We start from the raw sequence: 13,544 nt of genomic DNA, 5'->3' as shown, positions 1-13,544 counted from the left end.
TCCCCATGCTGCGCGTGTCGACGAAATCTTCGAATTCGTAACTCGATTACAGCACGCTGTGCGTCACTCGCCGACATAGTATCGTTACGTGCCGCTATGTTACACACAACAGTTCGTATCCCTCTAGCTGCAGACGGCTGCAGATATGTAGACATGAAAAATAAAGGATGTAAAATGTTAATAATGTATGTTTTATTTAAAAATCTTTAATAGCTTCCACATAAGAAATTCGGAGGTATTACTTTTCAGTACGCCCTCTTATTTCTGTCTTGTCGTAGCATAGTACAAATAACTCAGATTTTGTTCTCTTGCTGTTGCATAATTCGACCGAAACCGATAATAACGATTGAATAAATCGTGACACAGACTGTTATCTTCAGCAAATAACAGTACGTCTTACGTTTTAAACTTTCGTTAGCATTCTTATGGTTCAAATGGCTCTGAGCACTATGGGACTTAACATCAGAGGTCATCAGTCCCCTAGAACTTAGAACTACTTAAACCTACATCTACATCTACATTATTACTTTGCAATTCACATTTAAGTGCTTGGCAGTGGGTTCATCGAACCACAATCATACTATCTCTCTACCATTCCACTCCAGAACAGCGCGCGGGAAAAACGATCACCTAAACCTTTCTGTTCGAGCTCTGATTTCTCTTATTTTATTTTGATGATCATCCCTACCTATGTAGGTTGGGCTCAACAAAATATTTTCGCATTCGGAAGAGAAATTTGGTGACTGAAATTTCGTAAATAGATCTCGCCGCGGCGAAAAACGTCTTTGCTTTAATGACATCCATCCCAAATCGCGTATCATATCTGCCACACTCTCTCCCCTATTACGTGATAATGCAAAACGAGCTGCCCTTTTTTTTGGACCCTTTCGATGTCCTCCGTCAATCCCACCTGGTAAGGATCCCACACCGCGCAGTAATATTCTAACAGAGGACTAACGAGTGTAAGCTGTCTCTTTAGTGGACTTGTTGCATCTTTTAAGTGTCCTGCCAATGAAACGCAACCTTTGGCTCGCCTTCCCCACAATATTATCTATGTGGTCTTTCCAACTGAAGTTGTTGCTAATTTTTACATCCAGGTACTTAGTTGAATTGACAGCCTTGAGAATTGTACTATTTATCGAGTAATCGAATTCCAACGGATTTCTTTTGGAAACCATGTGGATCACCTCACACTTTTCGTTATTTAGCGTCAAGTGCCACCTGCCACACCATTCACCAATCTTTTCTAAATCGCGTTGCAACTGGTACTGGTCTTCGGATGACCTTACTAGACGGTAAATTACAGCATCATCTGCGAACAACCTAAGAGAATTGCTCAGATTGTCACCCAGGTCATTTATATAGATCAGGAACAGCAGAGGTCCCAGGACGCTTCCCTGGGGAACACCTGATATCACTTCAGTTTTACTCGATGATTTCCCGTCTATTATTACGAACTGCGACCTTCCTGACAGGAAATCACGAATCCAGCCGCACAACTGAGACGATACCCCATAGGCCCGCAGCTTGATTAGAAGTCGCTTGTGAGGAACGGTGTCAAAAGCTTTCCGGAAATCTAGAAATACGGAATCAACTTGAGATCCCCTGTCGATAGCGGCCATTACTTCGTGCGAATAAACAGCTAGCTGCGTTGCACAGGAACGATGTTTTCTGAAACCATGCTGATTACGTATCAATAGATCGTTCCCTTCGAGGTAATTCATAATGTTTGAATACATTATATGCTCCAAAATCCTACTGCAAACCAACGGCAATGATATAGGTCTGTAGTTCGATGGATTACTCCTACTACCCACTAAACACTGGTGCGACCTGCGCAATTTTCCAACCTGCAGGTACAGATCTATCAGTGAGCGAGCGGTTGTGTATGATTCCTAAGTAGGGAGCTATTGTATCAACGTAATCTGAAAGGAGCCTAATCGGTATACAATCTCGACCTGAAGACTTGCCCGTATCAAGCGATTTGAGTTGCTTCGCAACCCCTAAGGTACCTACTTCTAGGAAACTCACGCTAGCAGCTGTTCGTGTTTCAAATTCTGGAATATTCCATTCGTCTTCCCTGGTGGGCATTGAGTCAAACAGAGATGGCGTGTACAGGTACAGTAGCTTCAACACGATACCACAGTTCATCAAGAGTAGTGACTGGCGTATTGTGACAAGCCAGTTGCTCGGCCACCATTGACCAGACGTTTTCAATTGGTGAGAGATCTGGAGAATATTCTGGCCAGGGCAGCAGTCGAACATTTTCTGTATCCAGAAAGGCCGTACATAACCTGCAATATGCGCTCGTGCATTAACCTGCAAGAATGTAAGGTTTCGCTGGGATCGAATGAAGGGTAGAGCCACGGGTCGTAACACATCTCAAATGTTACGTCTCCGGTTCAAAGTGCCGTCAATGCGAAAATGATGTGACGGAGACGTGTAACCAATGGCATCCCATACTATCACGCCGGGTGATACGCCAGTATGGCGCTTCCGATGTGCGTTCACCGCGATGTCGCCAAACACAGATGCGACCATCATTATGCTGTAAACAGAACCTGGATTCATCCGAAAAAATTACGTTTTGCCATTCGTGCACCCACGTTCGTCGTTGTGTACACCATCACAGGCGCTCCTGTCAGTGATGCACTGTCAAGGGTAACCGCAGCCACGGTCTCCGAGCTGATAGTTCATGCTGATGCAAACGTTGTCGAACTGTTCGTGCAGATGGTTGTTGTCTTGCAAACGTCCCCAACCGTTGACTCAGGGATCGAGACGTGGCTGCACGGTCCGTTACAGCCATGCGGATAAAATACCTGTCATCACGACTGCTAGTGATACGAGGCCGTTGGGATCCAGCACGGCGTTGCGTATTACCCTCCTGAACCCACCGATTCCATATTCTGCTTACAGTCATTGGATCTCGACCAACGCGAGCGGCAATGTCGCGATACGATAAACCGCAATCGCGATAGGCTACTATCCGACCTTTATCAAAGTCGGAAATGTGAAGGTACGCATTTCTCCTCCTTACACGAAGCATCACAACAACGTTTCAACAGGCAATGCCGGTCAACTGCTGTTTGTGTATGAGAAATCGGTTGGAAACTTTCTTCATGTCAGCACGTTGTAGGTGTCGCCACTGGCGCCAACCTTGTGTGAATGCTCTGAAAAGCTAATCATTTGCATATCACAGCATCTTGTTCCTGTCGGTTAAATTTCGCGTCTATAGCACGTCATCTTCGTGGTGTAGGAATTTGAATGTCCAGTAGTGTAGATATGAAAAATAAAGGATGTAAAATGTTAGTAATGTATGTTTTATTTAAAAATCTTTTACAGCTTTCACATAAGAAATTCGGAGGTATTACTTTTCAGTACGTCCCCTTATTTCTGTCTTGTCGTAGCATAGTACAAATATCTCAGATTTTATTCTCTTGCTGTTGCATAATTCCACCAAAATTGATAATAACGATTGAATAAATCGTGACACAGACTGTTATCTACAGCAAATACCAGTCCGTCTTACGTTTTAAGCTTTCGTTAGCATTCTTACAAACACAAACCATACAATTATTTATACAGAACCTTTCTCTTACTTTTTACTCTTCAAAGGAGTTTTTTTCATAAATTCTTTTCTTGTCATGTCCGACTGCTGGATCCTACTCTCGTGTAGTTTTTAAAATAAAATATCGGTCGATAATTCCCGATTTTCTGCAACCTGGACCTGGCACCACTATTCCAGACTGACAGTTTCAGCTTCCAGAACGCTTCCCCTCGATTGCGACTTTTCTACCGTGATATGCAGCACTTTAAGGAGAACCGTGCGCGTTGCAATGCCAAGTGATGTTGCTGTACCATGTTTCAGGCGCTGGTCATGGACAAGACTTCCCGTATTTCTGCCGCGGCACCATTTACGGAGATCCACCGCCAAAAGATACCTTCGAAGGGAAACTCGCCGATCAACTGACGCGCCTCTGGACCAACTTCGCCAAAACAGGGTGAGTGCCGTGTATTCTCCAACGTGTGATGTACGGGGCTCGTACAGCGATATGACGAAATCAAGTTCTGAGTCCCTATAAGATTCTGTGTCAAATTTGTGGATGGGCTGGTCCCTATTTTAACCATAATGTACCAAAGAGGCCCCGAACAAAACTGCGCGGTCTGTGGAAGAAAGGGCTGGACGCACATGTCTACAAGAAAGCTGGCAGAAATGATACACAAAAGTACTGTGCAGTGTCCTTGTCACCCGCTTGTTGCTGAATTTTACAACATATTCTGAGTTCAAAGTAATAAGGTGTGAAACTGGTTCCAGAGACCTTTCAACGTCTCAAACAACGTTTGCATATATGCAGATGGAAGTGAAAAATAAAAATTTGTACCAAAAGTTGGTGATTTTCCTAAATCGATTAAAGCAAATGCCGGATTGGGATTCGAACCCGGGTGTCCTAGGCTACCATTGTTTCAACCTGACAAATTGGCTTTGCACAATTGTGCAAACAACTTTATCACACACCCCTTCGCAGTCCAAATTTCTGTTCGCACCTCAGCACACTGGTGTTCCCTCGAAACTGGAACATCATTGCAGAGGCTCTCCAACTGTACTGGAATAGCACTTCAGCATGGAATAAAACGACAGAGCCCGCCTGAAACCCAGAAATAAGTGCTTTCATCAGATGAAGTGCCTTTCCAATACAGCTGGAGAGCTCCAGCATTGTTGTCAGAATTTAGGGAGAATACCAGTGGGCTGAGGGGTGGATGGGAATCTGGATTGAGGAAGGAGGCGTACTGGGGTAGTCGGTGCAGTTGTGCAAAGCCACTGTGCCAGGGTGGCGTAGTGGTTAGCGCACCTTTCTATTGAGAAGGAGACCCTGGTTCGAATACTGCTCTTCGTAAAAATTTCCATTCGTCGCTTCAGTCTTCATATATACATAGCAATGAGGTATCTCGAGCAGAATAACATCCATCATGCCAACCAGCATGAATTCCGAAAACACTGATCATGTGAAGCTCAATTCACACATTTCTCAAGTGACGTCCTGAAAGCGAAGGTTCAGTGCAGTCAGGTATGTGTACTATTTGTTGATTTCCGACAATTGTTTGAATCCGTATCCCACCTATGCTTATTATGGAAAGTGCGACTGTATGGAACTTCAAGCGAAATTTGTGACTTGATCGAGGATTTCTTGACAGGGAGGACGCAGAATCTCGCGGCTGGAGATTCATCGACAGATGTAGAAGTATATGTGAGTGTGCCTCATTGAAATGTGTTGGGTTTATTGCTGCTCACACTATATGTCAATGATCTTGAAGACATTTTAATAGTAACCTCAGACATTTCTCAATTATTAGCAACTAGCTTTAACTGACCCGATATGCAAAATTATGCATTTCACAAAATGAAAAACGTAGTATCATATGTAACAAAAGAGATTCCTGTTGCTTAATGTCTGGAATTTTTGAGACTCCAAGGCTCTCTTAGCTACAAAGAAATAGTTTTAAAGTGGACGAAGAATTCTATAGATATGATGATTATAAAGAATCCGCCTCGATTTGTAATTGAGGCGCATTCTTTATAATCATTAAATAATTCACGATTGCTGAGGGCTGCAATGTTAAAGGTTCCCTATAGATGTCGTTTTTATGGCCTTTTTATTACAACTGGCTAAAATACAAAGGGCGTTCAAAAAGTTTCGCACAGTTGTCTCTAAATTTTTTTATTTTTTGCAGGAGGAGAATGAAATTTCTTGTGAACATACTTTGAACATTTAGCTATGCATTGAGCGTCCTCAATATAGCCTCCGTCATCTGTGACGCATCTGGCCCATCGTTCTTTCCATGATGTAAATGCACTTTCGTAAAATTCTGGGGTAGACTTTACACCATCGCTTGACACAGGAAATAAGGTCTTTTTCCAGTCCGGAACCGCGCTGCTGCTACGGTCGTAGGTTCGAAACCTGCCTCGGGCATGGATGTGTGATGTCCTTAGGTTGGTTAGGTTTAAATAGTTCTAAGTCTAGGGAACTGATGGCCTCAGATGTTAAGTCCCATAGTGCTTAGAGTCAAGGTCTTTCTCACCACCAAATATTTACCGCGCAGATGGGCCTTCAGACGACCAAAGAGGTAAAAATCAGACGGTGCCAAGTCCGTACTGTAGGGAGGATGAGGAAAAATTTTTCCAACGCATTTTCCTGATTTTCTCCTGCGTCATAAGTGCTGTATTGGGTTTGGCATTGTCATGGTGTAGTATGATGAGCTGCCCCTGAAGCTGTGGTCTGTGGATCTTGATGGTATGTCGCTGCTTGTCCAATGACATTTCAGCAAGGTGCATATCGTCACACGTCTGTCATTTTGGATGATTTGATCAATGGTCTCCTTATTCACATCACTCACTGCCGTCGATGGTCTACCGCATCGTGGATTGTCCAGTAGAGATGAATCACCATCTTTAAACCTCTGCAACCACTGCTAGATACTGCTGCGATCCACTGTGTCCTCCCCATAAACAGGGAGCAACTTCCTGTGAATCTATGTGGCAGAGTCATCGCCGGTCTTGTAGAGGAACTCCATCACCGTTTTCGCAACCTGACTTCTACTTCACGGTCCATTATGGCTCGCCTGTAAATAAAAGAAAATACTTTTATATACCAACTTATAGCTAAATGTTCCAAGTATGTTCACAAAAGTTTCATTCTCCTCCCGCGAAAAATAAAAATCTAGAGACGACTGTGCCAAACTTTTTGAACGCCATTTGTACTTATGGTTGTACAATAATTTGAAATTTTTCCAACGGGGCCAGAAAATACCCCAGGTACATGATATGTGATTTTCAATGCTATATTTCAATTCCATTATGAAAATAAAAGCTTCGAATCAATGGACCTTATCAACCAACATTTATACCACCTTTATTGTAACCAACTCGTAGAAAATACACACATGTGCATGACTGGAACAGTTGCATCATCAGAAATTACATTTTGTAGAAGTAAGAGGTGCTATTACACTTGATTGATAGTGGATTATGATATACGCTTTTGAAAGGGCTTACAGACTCTGGCAAGTTGCAGTAGATGGGCATAAGAGTGATACTAATAATGAATCAATTTTTGGAAATGGGGATGAGAGTGACACTGGTGTAGATATGATAGAGGAGGAGAGACAGGCGGGAAACGAGAGGAATGTTAATGAATGCGAAGAAGATGATAATGGTATTGGGGAAACTAGTGCGACTACTCTTTTATCTACAAGTGGATAGATAACATATGGCAATACCACATGATGTGTGTAAGTAGGCTACCAGTATTGTAACACATGAAACTGCACATATTTCCCCTCTACTTTGACCACAAATACAGACAAGGACAGAGTGTCTCATATTTTCTATCACCAATCACATGCAAAGTGTAATAATAATGCATACCAATAATCATGCAGAAAACAGAAAAGCTCCACACCCGTATCTTGAATGTTGGATAGAACGTGACTCCAAAGAACTACAGGTATTCTTTGGTCTATTAATAATAGCTGATTTACACGGGGCACGTGGGAAAACTTTGAACGAACGTCGGTCATATGAGTATGGATTACCCACTTCTCGAGTCAGAATGAGCTTCTTATGATTTCGTCCTGTAGAGGACAGTTTAGAGATGGCGATGTCGGTCGGCTGTTCGCATGCTACTCTCGTGAGCATCTGTGGAAGGTGGCTGAAGGACGATGAAACCACGAGTAGGCGGCAAGGAGTTGAGCTACCACACCTCACCACTGAACCTGTAGGTTCGGTTGGGTTGTTTGAGGGAAGAGACCAGACAGCGAGGTCATCGGTCTCATCGGATTAGGGAAGGACTTGGAAGGAAGCCGGCCGTGCCCTTTCAAAGGAACCATCCCGGTATTTGCCTAGAGCGATTTAGGGAAATCACGGAAAACCTAAATCAGGATGGCCGGACGCGGGATTGAACCGTCGTCCTCCCGAATGCGAGTCCAGTGTGCTAACCACTGCGCCACCTCGCTCGGTATGAACCTGTAGCTCCGAGGATTGTGCCCCCTCTACATTCCGATGTGCTGCACGATGAGACAATGTTGCCAGCTCCCCGTTTTCATACATGATTTCTCAAAATACACCCCATCTAATTTTGCGTGATAAGCTTTTTTCTTGAGACTTCATGACATTTCGCTTGCTGACCTCCAAGTACGCCATGTTTTCTTCGCCTTGTATATGTTAGTGATGTCTGGCGCTAGAGAGAATCCCATGCCGATTTCATTATTTGTTCGCAGAGCTATCCACCACAATGTAAGTAGGTGGTGGTGACGGAATGTAGAAACAGTTTCACTGTCACTCTGTCAAAGTGACTGTGTACTAATACCCTGGAATTTCCCTGTGGTAGCCCTGTGAAGAAAAATGTAGTCTTGAAGCTAAATAGGAGATTTGTCCAGACGTACACTATGTGATCAAAAGTATCCGGATACCTGGCTGAAAATGACTTACTAGTTCGTGGCGCCCTCCATCGGTAACGCTGGAATATGGTGTCGGCCCACCTTTAGCCTCGATGACAGCTTCCACTCTCGCAGGCATACGTTCAGTCAGGTGCTGGAAGGTTTATTGAGGAATGACAGCCCATTCTTCACCGAGTGCTGCAATGAGGAGAGGTAAGGATGTGAATCGGTGAGTGACAGCCCATTCTTCACCGAGTGCTGCAATTAGGAGAGGTATCGAAGTAAGTCGGTGAGGACTGGTACGAAGTCGGCGTTCCAAAACATCCCAAAGGTTTCTACAGGATTCAGGTCAGGTCTCTGTGCAGGTCAGTCCATTACAGGGTTGTTATTACCGTGTAACCACTCCGACACAGGCCTTGCATTATGAACAGATGCTCGATCGTGTTGAAAGACGCAATCACCATGTCCAAATTGCTCTTTAAGAGTGGGAAGCAAGAAGGTGCTTAAAACATTAATGAAGGCCAATGCTGTGATAGTGCCACACAAAACAACAAGATGTTCAAGCCCCCTCCGTGAAAACCACCACCACACTATAACGCCACCGTCTCCAAATTTTACTTTTGGCACTGCACACGCTGGAAGATGACGTTCACTGGGCATTCGCCATCGGATCGCCTCATTGTACCGTGATTCGCCACTCCACGCAACGTTTCTCCACTTTTCAATCGTCCTGTGTTTACGCTCCTTACACCAAGCGAAGCGTCGTTTGGCATTTACTGGCGTGATGAGTGGCTTATGAGCAGCCTCTCGACCATGAAATCCAAATTTTCTCCCCTCCCGCCTAAATGTCATAGTACTTGCAGTGCATCCTGTTGCAGTCTGGAATTCCTGTGTGATGGTCTGCGGATCTCCGGGCGGGGACTACTCAAGAGGATGTCGTTATCAGGAGAAAGAAAACTGGCGTTCTACGGATCGGAGCGTGGAATGTCAGATCCCTTAATCGAGCAGGTAGGTTAGAAAATTTAAAAACGGAAATAGATAGGTTAAAGTTAGATATAGTGGGAATTAGTGAAGTTCGGTGGCAGGAGGAACAAGACTTCTGGTCAGGTGACTACAGGGTTATAAACACAAAATCAAAAAGGGGTACTGCAGGAGTAGGTTTAATAATGAATAGGAAAATAGGAATGCGGGTAAACTACTACAAAAAGCATAGTGAACACATTATTGTGGCAAAGATAGATACGAAGCCCACGCCTACTACAGTAATACAAGTTTATATGCCAACTAGCTCTGCAGATGGCGAAGAAATTGAAGAAATGTATGATGAAATAAAAGAAATTATTCAGATAGTGAAGGGTGACGAAAATTTAATAGTCATGGGTGACTGGAATTCGGTAGTAGGAAAAGGGAGAGAAGGAAATGCAGTAGGAAGCCGCCTGGTAGAATTTTGCACAGAGCATAAGTTAATCATAGCTAACACTTGGTTCAAGAATCATAAAAGAAGGTTGTATATATGGAAGAAGGAAGGAGATTAGTGTTTAACGTCCCGTCGACAACGAGGTCATTAGAGACGGAGCGCAAGCTCGGGTGAGGGAAGGATGGGGAAGGAAATCGGCCGTGCCCTTTCAAAGGAACCATCCCGGCATTTGCCTGAAGCGATTTAGGGAAATCACGGAAAACCTAAATCAGGATGGCCGGAGACGGGATTGAACCGTCGTCCTCCCGAATGCGAGTCCAGTGTGCTAACCACTGCGCCACCTCGCTCGGTTATATATATATGTGGAAGAATCCTGGAGATACTAAAAGGTATCAGATAGATTACATAATGATAAGACAGAGATTTAGGACCCAGGTTTTAAATTGTAAGACATTTCCAGGAGCAGATGTGGACTCTCACCACAATCTATTGGTTATGATCTGTAGATTAAAACTGAAGAAACTGCAAAAAGGTGGGAATCTAAGGAGATGGGACCGGGATAAACTGACTAAACCAGAGGTTGTACAGAGTTTCAGGGAGAGCATAAGGGAACAATTCACAGGAATGTGGGAAAGAAATACAATAGAAGAAGAATGTGTAGCTCTGAGGGATGAAGTAGTGAAGGCAGCAGAGGATCAAGTAGGTAAAAAGACGAGGGCTAGTAGAAATCCTTGGGTAACAGAAGAAATATTGAATTTAATTGATGAACGGAGAAAATATAAAAATGCAGTAAATGAAGCAGGCAAAAAGGAATACAAACGTCTCAAAAAGGAGATCGACAGGAAGTGCAAAATTGCTAAGCAGGGATGGCTAGAGGACAAATGTAAGGATGTAGAGGCTTATCTCACTAGGGGTAAGATAGATACTGTCTACAGGAAAATTAAAGAGACCTTTGGAGATAAGAGAACCACTTGCATGAACATCAAGAACTCAGATGGAAACCCAGTTCTAAGCAAAGAATGGAAAGCAGAAGGGTGGAAGGGGTATATAGAGGGTCAATACAAGGGCGATGTACTTGAGGACAGTATTATGGAAATGGAAGAGGATGTAGATGAAGATGAAATGGGAGATACGATACTGCGTGAAGAGTATGACAGAGCACTGAAAGACCTGAGTCGAAACAAGGCCCCCGGAGTAGGCAACATTCCATTAGAACTACTGACGGCCTTGGAAGTGCCAATCCTGACAAAACTCTACCATCTGGTGAGCATGATGTATGAAACAGGCAAAATACCCTCAGACTTCAAGAAGAATGTAATAATTCCAATCCCAAAGAAAACAGGTGTTGACAGATGTGAAAATTACCGAACTATCAGTTTCATAAGACACAGCTGCAAAATACTAACGCGAATTATTTACAGACGAATGGAAAAACTAGTAGAAGCCGATCTCGGGGAAGGTCAGTTTGGATTCCGTAGAAATGTTGGAACACGTGAGGCAATACTGACCCTACGACTTATCTTAGAAGCTAGATTAAGGAAGGGCAAATCTACGTTTCTAGCATTTGTAGACTTAGAGGAAGCTTTTGACAATGTCGACTGGAATACTCTCTTTCAAATTCTGAAGGTGGCAGGGGTAAAATACAGGGAGCGAAAGGCTATGTACAATTTGTACAGAAACCAGATGGCAGTTATAAGAGTTGAGGGGCATGAAAGGGAAGCAGTGGTTGGGAAGGGAGTGAGACAGAGTTGTGGCCTCTCCCCGATGTTATTCAATCTGTATATTGAGCAAGCAGTGAAGGAAACAAAAGAAAAATTCGGAGTAGGTATTAAAATCCATGGAGAAGAAATAAAAACTTTGAGGTTCGCCGATGACATTGTAATTCTGTCAGAGACAGCAAAGGACTTGGAAGAGCAGTTGAACGGAATGGATAGTGTCTTGAAAGGAGGATATAAGATGAACATCAACAAAAGCAAAACGAGGATAATGGAACGTAGTCGAATTAAGTCGGGTGATGCTGAGGGAATTAGATTAGTTAATGAGACACTTAAAGTAGTAAAGGAGTTTTGCTATTTGGGGAGCAAAATAACTGATGATGGTCGAAGTAGAGAGGATATAAAATGTAGACTGGCAATGGCAAGGAAAGCGTTTCTGAAGAAAAGAACTTTGTTATCGAGTATAGATTTAAGTGTCAGGAAGTCATTTTTGAAAGCATTTGTATGGAGTGTAGCTATGTATGGAAGTGAAACATGGGCTGTAAATAGTTTGGACAAGAAAAGAATAGAAGCTTTTGAAATGTGGAGGCATCAAGGGATCACCAATTTAGTATTGGAGGGCAGCGTGGAGGGTAAAAATCGGAGAGGGAGACGAAGAGATGAATACACTAAGCAGATTCAGAAGGATGTAGGTTGCGGTAGGTACTGGGAGATGAAGAAGCTTGCACGGGATAGAGTAGCATGGAGAGCTGCTTCAAACCAGTCTCAGGACTGAAGACCACAACAACAACAACGGTCTGGATAGATGTCTGCGTATTACACATTACGACCCTCTTCAACTGTCGGCGGTCTCTGTCAGTCAACAGACGAAGTCGGTCTGTATGCTTTTGTGCTGTACGTGTCCCTTCACGTTTCCACTTAACTATCAGTAACAGTTTACCTAGGGATGTTTACCAGTGTGAAAATCTCGCATACAGACGTATGACACAAGTGACATCCAATCACCTGACCACGTTCGAAGTCTGTGAGTTCCGCAGAATGCCCCTTTCTGCTCTCTCGCCCATATGGAGTACCTGGCAGTAAGTGGCAGCACAGTGCACGTAATATGAGAAACGTATGTTTTTTGGGGTGTCTGGAACTTTTGATCACATAGTGTATCTCTTGAAGCACTTTCACATTTTAACTATATAACTATATTTTGTAGAGTTATATGTTATTGTGATTTCCCTAAATCGTTTCAGGCAAATGCCGGGATGGTTCCTTTGAAAGGGCACGGCTGATTTCCTTCCCAATCCTTCCCTAACCCGAGCTTGGGCTCCGTCTCTAATGACCTCGTTGTCGACGGGTCGTTAAACACTAACCACCTACCTACCTATATGTTATTTGCTGTTTCTGAGGTACCTTTCATTCTGTTTGTGCAGCCAAGTAGCAGACCCCGAGGTGGAGGTGTCATGGCCGCCTTTCACAGAGAAGGATCAATGCTTCCTGCACATCACCAGCGACGGGCTGAACATAGCTAGGCGGCCGTTCGAGGAGCGGGTGGCCTTCTGGGACAAACTATACGACCGATACGACAGCTAGCAGCAGTTTACAATCCAGCTGCATCAGAAGAAACCGCGGAAACCTTCTCATGGCATGGACATTACCCACGTTTCGTTTGTAACGACAGAAGCTTCTGGTTGAAATACACCTATCTCTAGGAAATGCAATGAGTATTTTATCAACAACGGTAATGTGAAATTCCGGCAGTACACACCTAATATATGTGTAACTATACCTGTTCTGTCTATGTAATGTGATTGTACAGAACTTCAGACATTTACGTTATGCTGTTATTCTATTTACCCTGTCCATTGGGCAAATATGCAATGGAGTGGGGCTATTCGGATAGAGCTTGGAGCTATTTCAGTAAGATTAAATATGGGGAGATATGCAATTAAATTACATTCATATTTAGCTGAAAACAATTGTAATTTCAA

The 13,544-nt window shown here is 43.5% G+C and overlaps 1 protein-coding gene across 1 annotated transcript in view; it reads left to right on the top strand.

The window, feature by feature from the left end:
* LOC124716730 (cocaine esterase-like) overlaps positions 1 to 13,146 on the top strand; it is a 69,488-nt gene extending 56,342 nt beyond the window's left edge. The window contains exons 5-6 of the mRNA XM_047243274.1: positions 3,869 to 4,001; positions 12,987 to 13,146. Of these exons, the coding sequence (XP_047099230.1) occupies positions 3,869 to 4,001; positions 12,987 to 13,146 (293 nt within the window). The remainder of the gene's footprint in view (positions 1 to 3,868; positions 4,002 to 12,986) is intronic.
* Positions 13,147 to 13,544: the final 398 nt, after the last annotated feature.

This window comes from Schistocerca piceifrons, chromosome 9, assembly GCF_021461385.2.
Source record: "Schistocerca piceifrons isolate TAMUIC-IGC-003096 chromosome 9, iqSchPice1.1, whole genome shotgun sequence".
Lineage (NCBI taxonomy): Eukaryota > Metazoa > Arthropoda > Insecta > Orthoptera > Acrididae > Schistocerca > Schistocerca piceifrons.
The sequence above is the reverse complement of the archived record's forward strand: the minus strand, read 5'-3'. Positions and strand labels throughout refer to the sequence as shown.